Raw genomic sequence first — 16172 nt, 5'->3', positions numbered from 1 at the left:
GTGCGAGCCAGTCCCTCGCCGGGCAGCTCTGGGATGTGCAGGTTTTGCTCGCCCCGGCGCAGCCGCGGTGCCTTGCTCAGCTCGGCTGACTGGCTGCTTTCTCCCTCCCTTTTCAGCTGGCGTACCCTCACCGGGTGATCATCCTGAAGGCAATGGAAACTGTGGTGAAGAACAACATTGCCCTCTTGGACAAAAGCACGGCGAAGGTGGTTATCTTCCTGGCGTCTAATGAAATGACCAAGTCGAAGGTACGACCTGAAATCTCTGGCTCCTCCTGTCATTGTTTTTCACCGGGCCCTTTCTGCCCTTGATGCCGTTGTTGCAGTAAATCCTGCGGGTCTGGGGCTGCCCCAGCGGTAGCAGCTACTGGGACCCCTTTCGTGGAAGGGAAGGAATTGTGAAAGGGGTTGGGGGGGGGAAGGGCCAATTGCACACCGTCTTCTGGACTTGGGACGATGGAGGGAGCAGGGGATGGGCTACATTCCTCTCTCTGGGGTGAGATGAGGGTGGTTTGGCTGACCGTTCTCTTCCAGCACAGCTTGCATACACAGCTAAATAAAATTTGGATGCTGAAAAGGACCTGGACAGGCAGGCGGGTATCAGAGCAGGAAGGAGCAGTGCCTTGAGGAGCTGCAGATCCACATGGGGAAAAGATCATGTCTGAATCTTGAGCCCGTTGTTTAGCCCGCCCTGTGCAATTCCCCACGGCGTTCGGAGCTGGGCACGACGCATGGTGTTTAAACGAAGCAGAAGCAGCCTCCTGAGGAGGCCGTGCGTGTCTGTCGCGGTGTCTGTTCTGACGTGGTTTCCTCCGTCCGCGCCAGGAGGTGATCCGGGACTGGCAGCAAGCCGCGAGCAACGTCCTTGTCGCGGTGGGGCAGCGCTTCATTAACAAGGTGATGGAGGAGGTGCTCACCAAGTTTCAGCCGGGGATCCTGCCGCACTACTTCGTCATGCAGACGTTTGCAAACCTCTCGGTGTCCAACGGTGAGTTGGCAACCTGCCGCCTCTGTGTGCGGCTGCCGGTCTGCGTTGGAAAGAGCTGTGGAAGTGTTGTGTGCTTCAGGGGTTGTAGTTCACGCTGTACCCGAATAGCTCTGCGGTGGGGCACCTCCGCGGTGTCGTGCGTGCTGAGCCAGCCAGCGCGCTTCAAGGCAAAACAATCTTCTTGGGATCTTACAGCTTAGGCTTGATGCCGCTAAACAAGTGAGGTGTTTGGTCTGCGATATAACTTAGTGGTGAAGTGCGCTGAAAAAACAGTAAACAGCAGTATGGCGAGACGGAGCGCTATCAGTGGTACCTGGCACGTACCTGGCAATTCCCGGAGCGCAGAGGAGCTGAGTCCCGTAAAAGCGGGTTTCACAGCTCAGCTCAATCTCTTTAAAATGTTTGCCGCTTAAAAGCAGCGGGAATTGCAGCTGCCTGGCCCTCATCCTTAGAGAATTCCCTGCTGGGCTCTTATCTCCAGCCATCCCAGAAGGACTGAGGTTAAAAATGATAATTCTAGGACGGGACTTCCGAAAAGAAGTCTGGCTGCGGAAAGATCCGCTGATGCCAGCAGCTTACTGACTTTGAGAAACAGTTGTGAACTTCAGGGGCTCGGAGGACTGAGCTGCTGCCGCGCTAGAGCTGTCTCTGCTGCGTGCTGGGGTGCCCAGCTCCCACCCGGCGCTGTCGGCATCTCTTGTGTGGCAAAATTGGGTTCCTGGCTGGCAGCGAGCGCCTGGCTGCCGCGAGCCGGGTTCCTTCGGGTGCCCGTGCAATCCTGCTGGGTCTGCGTCCTGCGTAGGCTGGGGCAGCTGCAGAGTGGCAGTTGTGTGTTTGCTGCAAGTGAGCCTCTCCCGCTTCCTTCCCAGTGTTCGGAATGGTGCCTTTTCTCAACTCCATCCTTGGGACGATGCTGCCCATGCTGGGAATGGCCAAACAGGACCACATGAAGTCTGTCTTCTGCTACGGTAAGGTTTTTCTGGGTCTTCTGATACTGCAGTGATTTTTGATGTGTTCTGGGATACTTTTTCCTTTCCCTGGAAAAGGAGGGACCATGGATGGGGGCTGGAGAGCTGGGTCGGATGGACTTCTCCTGAATGTCTTGGAGCAGGGACCTTGCTGGCTCTGGGGAGGGATGCAGAGCTGTCCGTTCTAGGTCACTAGGATCCAGCAGAAGTCCTTCTCCATCTCCTAGCTGATCCCTGTCACTCCCATTTCATAGCCCGGTGAGCACTGGTGCCCTTCGCTTTCTCCTCGGGCAAAGAGGTCGTGGATATTCCAGAGCTGTCCCGACTCAGGTCGAGGTGACCGGCCCAGTGGGATGGGGGAGGAAGGAGGGGTGCGCTACTCGAGACCTGCTGGTAAACCAGGCTGTCCCTTTATTAAGACCGTGAACCTGGCACCTTGCAACAGCGCAAGCGTTAGCCCCGATAGGAATCGTGAGGAGGCCGGGATGCAGCGACGGTGCCAGGCCAGCTCTCCTCCAAGCCACTTCTGTAATTCTCATAAGCCGGTTTCAGGACGTGACATTTTTAGTGGGCTGGCAGGATGTCACGGGGCTCCCCTCTCGTGACGCCCTCCTCCAGCCCTGGGCTCGCTGAAAAGCCGCTGCTTGTGCCACGGGATTTGATGCAGAAGCACCGGCACTTACACAGCTGACAAACAGCCTGCTTGGTTGTCCCAACCGGAGCTGATCCACCTTCACCTGGACACAGTGGCCCATCGCGGTGTGGCCCCTGGCCCGAGTTGCTTTGTGTTTGTTCACCAGCGAGATGCTCTCCCGAGCGCGGGGCGGTAGCGTCTGCATCTCGGACCACGGGACGGTGCACAGCCCCAATGGGCTGTGACCTGTTAATCCCCATCAGAGGATCCTCAGGATTTGTGGGCTTCTTTCCGTAGCTGGGCAAAAATAAAAGGTGGTTTGGGGGAGTGCAGGTTCAAGGGTGCTGACAGCTACCGCGGGAGCTGCCGGAGCACGCCACCGGTGCAGTCGTTCTTATCTCTTCCTGATGCTTACACCCAAAGCCTGGGAATGCTGGTGTGGCTCTGTGCGTCGAGGAATGAATGGGATGAGTGGGAGCTTCCCGAGTGGCCCTGTAAAGTGCAGGGGTGGATGCGGGACTACGTTCAGCAGCATCTATTTCACCTGGAAGCAAAGAGGTTTCTGTCTGAACTCGTTACTGGGGTCTGCTGCAGACCAGTAACAGTTTTACACTGTCGGATGTGAAGGGCTGCTTCGACCTTAAGAGCTCTTGTTCTCTTATGTTGAGCTCGAAGCGAGAACGTGCAACTCTCAAGCTGTTTCTGTACAGGCGTGTTCTCCAAAAGCCAGAGCCAAGGTCAGGCAATCTCTGCGAGTACGACGCATCCTCCTTCAATCGAGTACAGCCGAACCCCTGCGCTGGCTTAGCCACGGGGGTTGTTGGTGCGGGCAGCTCAGGTAGTTTAGGCTGGCTGCGGGCGATTGCAGATAGCGGGCTACGTGTTTATAGACGGGAGGTCTGCTGCTATTCCTGTCCGAGACAGCTTATCAGCGGTGCCTGGCTCTGCGGAGAAGGGATCCTTCTGCTCGGGCGTGGTGGGGAAGGACCAGCATGGTGCGTGGGGCTGGTAAAACTCGGTTCTGAGGTTCGGGCGGCTCTTTCTGGAGCAGCATCTGCCATCAGCAGCTCTTTCTCCTTCATCGCTTCCAGCAATCGCTTCTTTCGGCTTTCTGCTCCCCACTCTCCCTGCTTGGTCCTGAGAAACGTGATGTCCCAGCTCTGCACGTGTTCCTCCCAAAATGACCCCGTAGCTGCTGCCACTGAGGCACGGTCGGTTTGTTGCTCTTGCAGAGTACTTGCAACCTCTTAACTCATGTCCTAAAGCACATGAAGCCTCCGAAGTGCTGGGGAGCGGTGGGGGGGTGAGCATCTTTAAGCCGCCCCATGTGGGTCTGGAGCAGGTCCTGCCCTGATCCCAAAACCCCTGCCTGCCCACGGTCAGCCCCTCGTGACCGCTCCTGTCCGCCGCTGACCTCGGAGCGTGCGGAAGACTGGGCTGAGGGCTGGGGCACGGGGGGATGTGCCTCCCTGGACCCTCCCAAAAGCACGGGGAGGCCGCGGTGTGGGTATCGGGCTGCCAGGAGGGGATGTCCCGACTGCTGCCCGCGGGGTTCAGCTGCCTGTGAAACTTGGAGGATGGCGCGTGCTCAATTTGTGGCTCTGTATGGTTTCTGTATAATTTTTTGTCGAAGTTTTCAGTAACTGAAAGACAGATGAGGTACCTCTGGAGTCAGCACAACCGTACGACGCGGGCAGGTCTTTTTGGGGTGGTTTTGCTGTGCCAGGGTGGCCCAGTGCAGAGGGACAGTGGTAGGGAGGTACCAGGCTACAGGATAGTTATAGAGAGCTTGATCAGGGCTGAGCGCGGAGATGGAGAGGTGGATCTGGGGGCGTGATCCTGGTTTTACTGCTCCGGAGGAGTCAGCAAGGTACCGCTTTCTGACTTGGGAGTGGTGCTGCCCTCCGTGGCCCCGCTGTAGGGAAGGGAATGAGCTTCCCAGCTGTGCCCTAAAACCTTGCCGGCCGGAGTGGCTATTGCCCCTGGGCTCCTGGCTACAAGCTTTTTTAAAAAAACAACAAAAAAAAGTAAAGCCAGGCATAACATTGCCCGTTGCCCTCGCATCCGCCTGGCTTTAAGCTGGGGGAGGACTTTTAGGTGATGTTTTTGGCTGGACACGTTCACTTTTGTCAAGACAGGCTTGTCACAGAAACTTTCGGAGGACTTAACCTAGACAAGGGCGTTTTGACTCCAGCCTGGCGATGGAGTGAAGAATGGGTTTAGATTTCGCTCCCTGCTCCAGAGAGGCGCTGGGTGTGACGGGGGTGAGCTGGGGACCTTCCTGACCCCTCTGAGGTGGGCATCGATGGGAATTCACGGTTTCTGCCCCAAAAGCAGCCGGACGCTCCCTGCCATGGGTGGTTTCTCAGCAGCACAAGCTCCACGGTGCAGTATCGGACTCTTCTGTGGATGGTCCGTCATCCCTCTGTCCCCTCCGAGCCCTTCCCATCTGAGCTGTGGGGAGCAGGTCGGGGGGGTTTGGCCCCCCGTTAAGGACAGCAGCAGACCAGGGCTCAGCCCCGAGGACGATGGTCTCTTCCAGCAGGCAGGTCAGCACTGGCAGCGCTTCCTTCTTGCGTGCCGCCGGCTGGGTCGCGGCGAGGGTGAGGAGGCATGTGATTGAAATGATCTGGCTTTGGTACGAGGTGGCGGAGTGACTCAGCATCTCTGATCCTACCGGGCTGAAAATAAACATCTGCCGCAGGCGAGGAGGGAGCGGAGGCTGTGCCACCCCTGCCGCGTCAGCCTCGGTGCATGGCGCCGTGGGGCGGGCAGGGTCCCGGGCTCTTCCCGCGGGACCCCCCTCTCCTCCTCCCGCGGGAACCTGCTTCCTCCTCTGGGTGCGATAACGTGGGCGCATCGAGCTTGTGCTCGGCGCAGGGACCCGGAGAGCTGGCGTGTCCTCGAGTCCTCTCGCATCCTCGGGGGCCGTGCTGGCCTCTCGCTCCCGTGGGCATGAGGCATCAGCACAACCAGGCTCCGGAGTCCCCAGCCGACAGCGTGGGCACCGGGCTGTCGTCGTGCCGGAAACGCTGTGCTCCTCCGTCAAGTCTTGCTGCGACGCGGGACCAGCTGCTTGTTTCCTTCAGTCTTCCATGTTCCGCCACAATCTTACTGCGGGAAACCTCCTGCCCAGGGTATCAGGGTGTTGTGGGGTTTTTTCTTCACCCCATTAGTGCAGGACGTGGCTTGCAAGGTCCCCCTTCCCGGAGGAGCCGAGCAGGCTCCTGATGAGCGTCTTTCTGGCAAGAGCGGGTCTGCCGTGCCTGGGGAGGGGCGGCTCAGTCCCGTGGGTATCCCGTGGGTGCAGCGGCCCCTTCCCCGGGGTGCTGCTGTAGGACCGTCCGCAGGAGCCGTCCTTCTCTAGCAGGAGGGGGGCCGATGAGCTCGTCCTGGGCAGGCTGCTCCGGGTGGCCCCGCTTGAGCCGGGGCTTGGACCAGGTGAGCTCCAGAGGTGCCTCCACCCTTGAGCAGGCTGTGATCCTTCTCCTCTCCCCTTGCCTCAGCCTCACCCCATCCGGCTCCCGCTCTGGTGCTTGGTGGCCCGTGGCAGTGCCAGCAGCCAGGGCTCTGGGCCAGGCCAGGTCAGTGGCACGACACGACACCGGCTCTGCAAGCCCCAGGCTGCTTCGCTTGTTAGGAAACAGCTAGCGAAGGGTGAGGAAGCTCGGAGAGCCTCACTGTGCACCAGGGGATTAAGGAAGGGAGGGAAAACAGGGTCCGTGCACGTGTGCTCCGGTGTCTGGGGGTCCCAGGGACGGGGCTGGAAGTAGCTGAGGGGATGGGCAGATGGGTGCGCTGGGGCTCTGGGTCAGACGGGGCGGCCGGGCAGGGCTTGCCGCGAGCAGCACTTCCCAGGGCTGCCTGCGAAAGGCCGGTACAGGGATGCTGCTTGGGCAAACCTGCCCGGAGCACCGGCAGCTTGCCTGCCGCGTCCGTGTTCAGCAGCAGCGCAGGGCTCAGCCCGGGGAGGTTTGTGCTGAGCATCTGGAGCCACGTCTCGCACGGGACCTCTTGAAGCTGGGAGCCTTTTCGGTGAGTTCTGCTGTTGGGTAACTCCCAAAGTAAAACTAGAGGGGTGTTTGCAGCCCTTGGGAGCCGTCAGTTGAGACCTGCTCCTGGTGTTAGGTGATCCCTCGGCTGCCCCAGGAACTCTGTAAAGCCTTGGGAAACCCCGTAAAGCCGTGGCAAAGGCTTCCTCAGGGGGGAGATGGAAGATGGGGTATCCCCCGCAGTCAGCGGTCTTTAGCTGAGCCTTGCGTCTGAGCCAGGACGCGTGCCTTTATGCAAAGACGCTCTCGTCACCGGTCCAATTCCCAAGAGGAAAAATAACATGTGCTCACACGCAGCGCTTGCTGGCCCCGGGACCAGACAAACTCGTTGAGGTGCAGTGCTCTGGCTCGTCTGTGGCTGCGAGGCCGTAATCCTCGGCCACTCTAGCTGCTGACGAATGCATAGAAATAACCCACGTGGCAAATCCAGGCTCCTGTGGGTCAGTGGAGTTGGGTCCCCGGGGTTGGTTGTATCAGCCCTGGCCCAGGAAGCACAAAGCAGCGTGTGTCTCTGGCGTGGCTGCCTGCCAGGCTCCCTCGTAGCCGGGACGCCTCTCGGGGAGTCTCTCAGCCTGCCAGGGAGAGTCCTGATGCATCTGCTATCCCTTGAGAAGCTGCCCAGGAAAACAGCACGTCAACCATCTGCTTTTTGGAGGGGCTAAAACAAACACTGTCTTGTACGTGTGGAAAAATCTAACCATGCAATCCGTTTCCTAGCTCTGCAGCACTTCAGTGAGAGCATCCAGGAGTACCTGGCGAACTTGGACAAGGCCCCAGACCCCACGGTCAGGAAGGACACCTTCTCAAACGAGATCTTCAGCGCCTACGAAGTGCTCTTCAACAGCTGGCTGCAGCACCGGGAAGCCAAGGTGCAGACGTGGGGGGACGGGGGGCACGGCAGGACCTCCCTGGGTGCGGGGCGCGGGGGCTGTTAGTCTGGCGTCAGCCTTGCAGCATCTCAACTGTGCCCTCTCGTAAGGACGTGGCCCCCAGAAGAGCAAGCCCCTGGCTCCAAGTTAGGGCTGGATGCTTTTCTCCTTGAGCCCTGTGGCTCTGCTTGGTTCCCTCTGTCCTCGCGTCCCATACGGAACGCCTGCAGGACGGGTCGCTTGCTCCCTGGTGCTGGAAAGCAGAGCTTGGGGTGCTTCTGCAGGCCTTTGGGGGACTGTTTAGGCATATGCCACGGCTGGGAGATGGCTGGCCAGGTTTTGTCCTCTGCAGGCACGGGTGACGTATTTAGGCGTCCCCCTTCTCTGCTGAGCACCCCTCGCACTTAGACTGGCAAAGCCGGGGGAAATGCTGTCCCTGCCTCTGCTCAGAGGCTCCTGAGAGCATCAGGAAGAGCAGCTCCGTAGTGGTGGAGCGATGCTTTGGCGGGCCCGTCTGTCCCGGGTTTGGCCAGGCTATTAACACGATCTCTCCCTGCAGCTGAGACTGGCCGTGGTGGAGGCTATGGGACCTATGAGTTACCTGATGCCCAGTGAAAAGCTGGAGGAGCAGCTCCCTAAGCTGATTCCAGGCATCCTTGCCCTCTACAAGAAGCACACGGAGGCTTTCTACATATCCAAGGTAAGCGGCTTCGAGTGCTGGTGTCGCTGGCTGAGGACCCGTCCCCAGTCCTATTCGCTGGGAGCCTTGTTGGGGTGTAGGGTGGGCAGCGTACCTCCGCCCGCTGCCCTGGGTTGGGCCGTGGTTCGGCGGTGCCGACAGCCACCCGTGAATGCAGGAGGGACGCTGAGCAGCGGCTCTGGAGCCCAAGTCCTTTCCTGATGCTAACTGCAACCTGGTCTCTTGCTGAGCAGAGCCTCTGCCAGATCCTGGAAGCTTCTGTCAACATCGGCAGCCGCAGCCTTGACGTGCAGCTGGACTCTCTCCTGGGCACCCTGCACCCCCAGGTAAGGGCTGGGCAGGGAGCGGCCGCCCTCGGGAGGGTGCTGGGGGGGGAAGGTGGGCTTCTTGTGAGGTGTAACGCCCTAAGCTCGGTCCGCAGGGCCCGAGGCTTCCCCTGGATCAGCCTGAGAGTGGGGCACGCAGCCTGCTCGGCTTTTCTGTCCCCTGGTCGTGCCCCTCTGAGGCTCTCGGCTTCTCTGCTGCTCACCAGTGGTGTTGCCAGCTCTCGGGCTCTGGCACCCGATATATTGAAGGAGTCACATGCACAGTCAAGTTGTCTGAAATGAGAGCAGCTCTGGCTGCACAGTTATGCAGCAGATTGAAAACAAACACCTCAAAATCAATGGACCTTTTAAAAAGTTTGCTCTTTGAGAATAAGCGAGGGCATTGACTCGCCATGGGGCAGTGACCGTGCAGCAGCGTGCAGGAGCCCTTCTCAGGCTGCCAAGCCCGAACTCCTCCTCAGCCGTTCTTCAGCCGCGGGGGTGTGAGGTCTGTCATGTCGCTAAACTCTTAAAGTCGTGCTCCCGGGGCTGAAAACAGGTCCGAACACTTTTTTTTTTAATACTTAACTGACTTGGAGTCTTGGAAGTGTCAGCAGAGGGAGGGCTGTCATTTAAAATACACGCTTTACTGAAGTGATGCATAACAACCGAATGCAATAACGGTGCCGTTTGTAGGAACTGCTTCTTGATGACAGGTTTCGACGGGCAAAAGCTGCTCGCGGCTGCGGGATGTGGCTGGCCTCGCACAGCAGCTCTGGCTCAGCTGCAGACCAAAGTGTCTTTTTGACAGACCAGAGTAGGCAGATGTGTGTTCTTGCTGCAGCGTTAGTGTAAATTGAATTAAGAGCCTGAATTATTTTAATATCACCTGGAAGGGCTGACTCATTTTGAAGAGGTTCCAGAGGATATGATCAGTGGTCCTGGCTGGGTGGTGGGGCACGTTTAAACAACAGAGGAGCCCGCAGCTCCTGAGCAGGCACCTCGTTCCCAAGTGGTCTCCCTGAGATGACTTAACCGGCTGCGAGCACAGGCAGAGCTCGTGCTCGGCCAGCAGCAGGCAGAAAGCGCCGCTCTGGGCATCCGTGTCGTGGGATGCTGTTGCACCCACCAGCCCAGGACTTTGTCCACCCCGAATCTCAGCAGCAGGCACAGCTCTGCCTCTCCAGGGCTGGGTCTGCAGCCTGCCAGCGCCCGTTCCGGGTAATGTCCCTGACCGCAGCTGTTTTTCCAACAGATTTGTGCGCCTGCAGATCCGTCTGTCCCCCTGACTGTTAAAAATCACACTGAGGTTCTTCGATGCTTCACCGTCCTGGGTAAGGGGTGGCGTGGTGTGGCTGTGCCGGAGCCTGCTGTGCCTGCAGGTCAAAGCCCCTGGGGAGGTGTGGGTGTGCTGCACCGTGGCTGGTGTTTTTCCTGGTGTTCCGTGGTCCGTTCCACGAGTTCTGCGTGGTGAATGGAGGGGTTTGCTCCCCCTGGTCTCAGCTGGGCTTGGGGGATGTCGTGGACATTTCTTAGCCGCGTGGGGAGATGGGAGGGAGGGAAGGGTGGTGGTTTCTGTCCTGGCTCTAGCCCGTGGTATCAGGCTTGCAGAAGGCAGTAGCGTTGCGTGTCCCTAAAGGCTGGCATCCAGGGAGAGCATCGCTCGCTGGAGCTCTTTGAGGAAGAGCATGGGGCCAACTCTGCGCCCCTGGAGCTCACTGCTGGCTCAGGCTTGATCGTCCCCTCCCAGTGACCTTCCCAAAGGCACCGGGTTCTGTTTCAAAGGTTTCCTCGGAGCCTTTTGGGCTGTACCAGCCCACTGAGACCTCTCCAGGAGCCAGGTTCTGCAGCATGCCATGCCTGTGGTTGGGGCAGTAGATGTAGTTTGATTTGGGGGGTGCCCTGCTCGTCCGTACTCCTCGTTGCTGTATCTCGTGTACAGCTAATGCAGTTGTTATTCTGGGTTACTGCAAACGTTCAGAGCACAGTGGGGTCCCCTACGACCGGACTGAGCGGGGGACGTGGGCTGACCTACAGCTTGTATGCTCCCAGCCTGCGCCTGGAGCTCCGTGGCTGGAGCCCTGCCTCCCCCAGTTTTGGCTCTCCTCCCCGAATGGCTGTGGCACAGACAGAAGCATGTGCAATCGCCAGAAAAAAGAGCAGTGGAGTGACAAACTGCTGCTGAGTCACGGTTGGGTGACGTCCCTTTCTTGCTAGCGTTCGTGAAGGCAAACCTGCAGCCGAGCTGCCTTTGCCTGAGCAATCTCCAGGCTACCCTGCCTCGGAGCAGCCCACCCCTCCCCAAACATGCCTCTCGAATGCCCACGAGCGTTGTTCCAATTTCAGCATCCGTAGACTGGGTTTATTTTTAACAATCAAAATGTTTTGACAGACGGGGCAGCACTTGTTGGAAGGTATAATTTAAACTTCTTCGGCTCCCTAGAGAGCGCAGGAAATGTGCTGAAAGCGCTGGAGAAAAGCTCAGGTCTGGATGTGAAGAGCGGGATGGGCCGGTTAGCCTGGCTCACGGGGTGGCATGGCAGCTTCCCCGGGGAGCTGCCTGGCCAGGAGAGGAGGCGCGGTGCTTTCCGAACCGCACACGGTTTGCTGCAGCAGGCAAAGCCCTGCCGCGCGTAGCAGGCACGCAGCCCCGCATCGCACGTGGGGGTACGTGGGGCGGGATGTCTCCATGTAGGGGATGCAGTGCCTGCATCCCGAATCTCTAGCCTGCGTGCTGTCCCCGGGACGACACGCGTCCGTGACAGTCGGTTTGGCTCCCACAGCCTGCTCGTTCCCTGATCGTGTCCTGGCCTTCCTCCTCCCGAAGCTGGAGAGCAGCAATGAGAGGACCCGTGTGGGGACGCTCCTCATCATGAGGCAGATCATCAACAGCGCCCGTGAGTACCGGGGCGGCTGCCACCCGGCCGGCCGTGGTCCCTGCCGGGGTCTCGAAGCAGAAAGGCGCGGAGGGGCTCCAGGCAGGCTTTCTCCTTCCTCCGATGGGTCCCCTTCTCTCGTTCCCCTGCTGGGACCTTGGATGAGTGGGATGAGGAGACGAGCCCATCCTTGGCTGCAGGGTCGGGGGAGAAGGAAGCCAGTCTGGTGGCCTGGCCAGCTGGGAAGGGGGCGAGGGACAAAGCCCTCTCTGTCGGGGAAGGCAGGATGTTTGGGATCAGCAGCTCTGTCCTTGGCAGCTCAAGAGCATCACCGAGCTTCAGAGCCTGTCTGCTTTTTTTTTTCAGCCTCTCAAATGGAGATTAAAAAGCCCTTTATTCTTTCATCTATGAAACTTCCTCTGCAAGACTGCAACAATAAGGTAAGCTGAGCTTCTGCTCTTCCACAGGGTACTTCAGGGGTGGGGGTTTATTCCTGGGGCCCTGCACGGCCATGCCCCCTGCCTCTGCCAGCCCGGCTGTCCTCCGCCACCTCCTCCTGTTGCTCATCTCTCTCCTGGTTGGGGTTTTGGCAGTTCTGCCGACGAGCCCAGAAGATACCCTCCCAGTAACGGGGGAGCACGCTGGGGCTCGCTTTTCCGTCCCTGCCCTGTGCAGAGAGCACGTCTGAGTGCAGGCAGCCCTGCCTAGCAGGGAGTCTCGCCGCTGTGAAGCGTGGCCCTGCCTGGAGTGTTGCATGTGAACAAAACGCACGGCGCTGCCAGGAGCGCCGGGCTGCTGGTGACTCAGCTCACGCGGTCGCAGGGCGCGTCCCGCTTGCAAAACACAAACTTTGCTTTGCCAGACGTAACCGTGTGCGGTGGGTGGTGTGGCCGTAGGCTCCTCTCCGGTCCCACGGACACACAGACATGAGCAGTGGGCAGCTGACCCCGCTGCCGTCCTGTGCGGTGCCCGGCTGCTGCTGGCAGAGCCCAAACCCAGTTGAAGGGCTGTGTAGGACCTGTAATAACGTTCCCTACTACCGAGGAGGAGGAGGCGGTGAAGGGCAGCTGTGAGGAGGACCCTGCAGCATGCAGAACCTCCCACCCCGCTCGCAGCTTCCCCCCTCTGCCCCGCACTGATGCCGGTGCCGCTGCTCTGCCCGTGCAGGTGAAACGGGCCGTGGTGCAGGTGATCAGTGCCATGGCTCACCACGGCTACCTGGAGCAGCCCGGCGGGGAGGCGATGATGGAATTCCTCGTCCGCCAGTGCGCCCTTCCCTCTGATGCGGTAAGCACATCCAGGTGGGATAAAACTCCTGAAGAAGGTACCCAGGTGGGACTGGGCAAGTCTCTGTCTGTAGCTGTGCACATCTCTGGCTCCCTGCAGCGCCGATTTAGGCAGACCCATGGTGGAGGCAGCCCGGCACCCAGGTCTCTGGATGCACAGCGCATCTTGCAGAGCTCTCCCATCCAGCCTCTGGCCACCGCTGTCCGCAGCGGAGCAGCGCGGCTGGCAGAAGCCTACATGCTTTGCTTCGCTTCACCCGCAGCCTGTCAACCCTGCACCCTCCCCGGGGCAGCCCTTGCTCTGGGACCAAAGCGTCTGACCCAACTCTCCCCCCCCAGTTCTGTCCGGGTGCAGGCTCCCCACCTCGGACCTCAGGATGTCCCCCTTGCCGTCCCCACCGCCCCAGCCCTCGCGCAGCAGCGCTGCAGCTTCCTCCTCCTCTTCCCCCTGATGGCGTGTGGTGGTTCCTGCCCCTGGAGCAAGGAGGAGCGAGGGCAAACCTCAGGAGCGGGATTGACAGCTGTCCCTGCATCCAAAGGATGCCAGCCAGGACTCGGGGGCTGCACTGGCAGGACCTCCATCTCCTGCCAGCGCCGTGCCTGCCGCGTAGTCAGGCTGGTGCCCTCTCAGTGGGGGTAGCTCCCTTACATGGGGGCTTGGCTGCCTCCAGCCCCACTTGTCCAGCTGGGCTGCAGAGACACGGGCACAACTAAAACCACCCTGGGGCTCATCCCGTTTTCCCTCAAAGAGGAGCAGGGGCGATGGTTTGGGCTGCGGGACCTCTGCAGCCCCTCTGAGCTCTATGGGTGGAGCTGGAGGATGTGCTGGAGATGGGCTGTGGACCAGGAGGCTTTCGCGTTCTGCCCTTCCTTCCAGCGTGCCGTTTGCCAGGCATGCTGTCTTGACAGCCTGGGGAACGTGTCCGCTGAGGAAGTCACCCAGAGCTGCTCCCAGCTGCCGGTGCTGCCGGCCCTGCCGCAGCATCCATGCTGACCTGCACTTTCCCTCTCCTCCAACAGCCCAAAAAGCAGCCGCCGGATGCCGATGACCTCACTACTGACAGCGTCCAGAGCATCAGCGTCAACACGCTCTTTCTCCTTAGCACGACTGTTGACAGGATGAACAACGTGAGTCTGCACACTCATTTCCACCTCTGGGGGGTTGGTGCTGGCCCCAGAGCTGCCGTCCGTGCACCATGTGCTGGGGGTCCCGCGCTGCCCTCGGCACAGCCCGCACCACCCGTGCGATGTGCAGGATGCCCCGTACGCCAGGCGGGATGGGTTGTCACCGCTCCCAACCCTTGTAGGAGCTATTGCCACTATCCCCGTCCCTCTGGGAGCAGGGCAGAGGTTTGGTTTGGGAAGCTGTCCTCCCAAGAACCCGTGCGTACCCTCCCCGCGAGCTTCTCAAAGGCTGGAGCAAGGCAGTGGTGCTGGAAGTATCAGTTCAGGACAGACAGGGACCTGTTGGAGCGGGACCAGAGGAGGGACGTGAAGATGATCAGGGGCTGGAACACCTCTCCTATGAGGAAAAGCTGAGGGAGTTGGGGTTGTTCAGCCTGGAGAAGAGACGGCTCAGAGGAGACCTTACTGCGGCCTTTCGGTACTGAAAGGGGGCTTAGAAGAAAGATGGGGACAGACTTTTCACCAGGGCCTGCAGTGACAGGACAAGGGGCGATGGGTTTAAACTGAAAGGGGGGAGATTGAGGGTACATATAAGGGAGAGATGTTTTACGCTGAGGGTGGTGAGGCACTGGCCCAGGTTGCCCAGAGAGGTGGTGGGTGCCCCATCCCTGGGAACACCCCAGGTCAGGTTGGACGGGGCTCTGAGCAGCCTGGTCCGGTTGGAGATGTCCCTGCTCCTGGCAGGGGGTGGGACTGGATGACGTTTAGAGGTCCCTTCCCACCCAAACCACTCTGTGATTCTGTGAAAGGGAACACCGTGGGGCTGGAGCTTCGGTACTGGTGAAGTAGAGCACAGGCAGCGGAGACCTCTCCCTTCCTGAACACGAGCACTGGCTAAGGGGACTCGGGGATTTTCCCCATCAGCAAAAGGCCTTTGACCCGGCATCTCCTCTCCCTCTTGGTCCCGTGCCTGCGGTGCAGGGTCTCCATCCTGCATCCGGGCTCCTGCCGGCTGCCCCGCGCCAGCAGGCAGGGCGAACGCCGCGCTCCCCTTCTCCCGGCAGGTTTTGTGGCCGTACCTCCTGGAGTTTGTGACCCCGATACAGTTCACCAACGCCCTGACCCCACTCTGCAAGAGCCTCATGTTTTTGGCCATGAAGAAGCAAGAGGAGGGAGAGAACGCGTCCCTTATCCGTTACGACCTGAATGGTCAGTGCCAGCCTCCCCCGGCACACGCTGGGGTGCGTGAGCTTGGGACTCGTCTGCAAGCCAGGCGGTCACTGGCCGGCTTCGCGGGCGCTTGGTGGGAGATACTGTCTTACGCTTTCTTCCCTTCTGTTTGTAGCAAACCTTCCTACGCCCTATGCCCTAACGACGAGACTGCTGGTGAGTGGCCTGGAGGCAGAGCTCTTCCTTTCTCCGGTTACCAGCACGTCCAAAGAAAATGCGCTCCCTCCCCTGTCCCAGGCGGACTAAGAGAAGCCTGTGCCGAGCCCGCCCCAGCAAACAGGCAGGGTGAATGCCCCATTTCACCTCCCTGCTCCGGGCAGAGGTGCCTGTATCCAGAAGCGCCGTGCACCTCTTGGGTTGGCTGCAGGCAGGAGTGTCTCCGTGTAGGTTGTGAAAGCTCAGGTTCCCTCTTACACACCCGGAGCTGTGTAAGTGGGGTGTGCCCTGGTGCAGATCTCCAGCTGTTCTTGTAGGGCTTTGAGAAACTGTTCCTCAGCCCTGGGGAGGCCAGGGCTTGCTCCGCTTCGCCCAGGGATGAGTCCAGGAGAGACACTCTCCTGACATTTCTCTGCCAACAGCTAGAGCAAAACGAGGAAGCTGCAGTTTCGCTGCGGTGTAGAGATCAATTGCCTCTTAGTGTTGCGTTCCTGTGTTTTTTATTTCATATTTTCTGACTCACAACCTGAAAATGACTTTCCCTGTGCTAACACCCTTTGTTCCATCCCCAACCTTTCAGGTTGTATCTTCACAGCCGTACGTAGGAGACTGCCGGGGGACGGCTGCCCTGCGTCTGCTGAACGTATTGCATTACAGCGTCCACCCCGCGCTGGACCGGCTTTGGAGCAAGCAGGTCCCTCTCTTGGTGGAGCACATAGAAGGTAAGAAGGGGCTTCTGCTCCGGAGACACTCTTGTGGAATCGCTGTCTCCAAACTGGGCTGCGTGTGCCCGGACTCTTGGGGGGGACCAGGAATAGGGTGGGGTACTGCCCACGTGCCTGATGGGCCTCGGTATACTCTGGAGCTCTCTGAAAAAGCGCCATTTCCTGTTTTAATAAGGACTTTAATCACCCTGGTGCCACTAATTCCTAGCAGGGTGCCTTTGTGTCTCAAGCGATTAGCCCCGCTGTGTCAAGTACAGGG

General features: G+C 59.6%; 1 protein-coding gene across 3 annotated transcripts in view; it reads left to right on the top strand.

The window, feature by feature from the left end:
* MROH1 (maestro heat like repeat family member 1) overlaps window positions 1-16172 on the top strand; it is a 53788-nt gene that overhangs the window by 2541 nt on the left and 35075 nt on the right. For 2 of the 3 annotated variants that reach the window (XM_059836204.1, XM_059836203.1), the window contains exons 3-17: window positions 117-248; window positions 825-987; window positions 1857-1955; window positions 7359-7510; window positions 8070-8210; window positions 8444-8536; window positions 9771-9849; window positions 11299-11412; window positions 11758-11831; window positions 12559-12678; window positions 13609-13611; window positions 13698-13805; window positions 14867-15011; window positions 15148-15188; window positions 15769-15910. In XM_059836204.1, coding sequence (XP_059692187.1) covers window positions 117-248; window positions 825-987; window positions 1857-1955; window positions 7359-7510; window positions 8070-8210; window positions 8444-8536; window positions 9771-9849; window positions 11299-11412; window positions 11758-11831; window positions 12559-12678; window positions 13609-13611; window positions 13698-13805; window positions 14867-15011; window positions 15148-15188; window positions 15769-15910 — 1606 coding nt within the window. The remainder of the gene's footprint in view (window positions 1-116; window positions 249-824; window positions 988-1856; window positions 1956-7358; window positions 7511-8069; window positions 8211-8443; window positions 8537-9770; window positions 9850-11298; window positions 11413-11757; window positions 11832-12558; window positions 12679-13608; window positions 13612-13697; window positions 13806-14866; window positions 15012-15147; window positions 15189-15768; window positions 15911-16172) is intronic. The other variant, XM_059836202.1, reaches the window with a different exon arrangement.

Source organism: Gavia stellata, chromosome 3 (assembly GCF_030936135.1).
Source record: "Gavia stellata isolate bGavSte3 chromosome 3, bGavSte3.hap2, whole genome shotgun sequence".
Lineage (NCBI taxonomy): Eukaryota > Metazoa > Chordata > Aves > Gaviiformes > Gaviidae > Gavia > Gavia stellata.
This window is presented reverse-complemented; position numbering and strand designations above follow the sequence as displayed.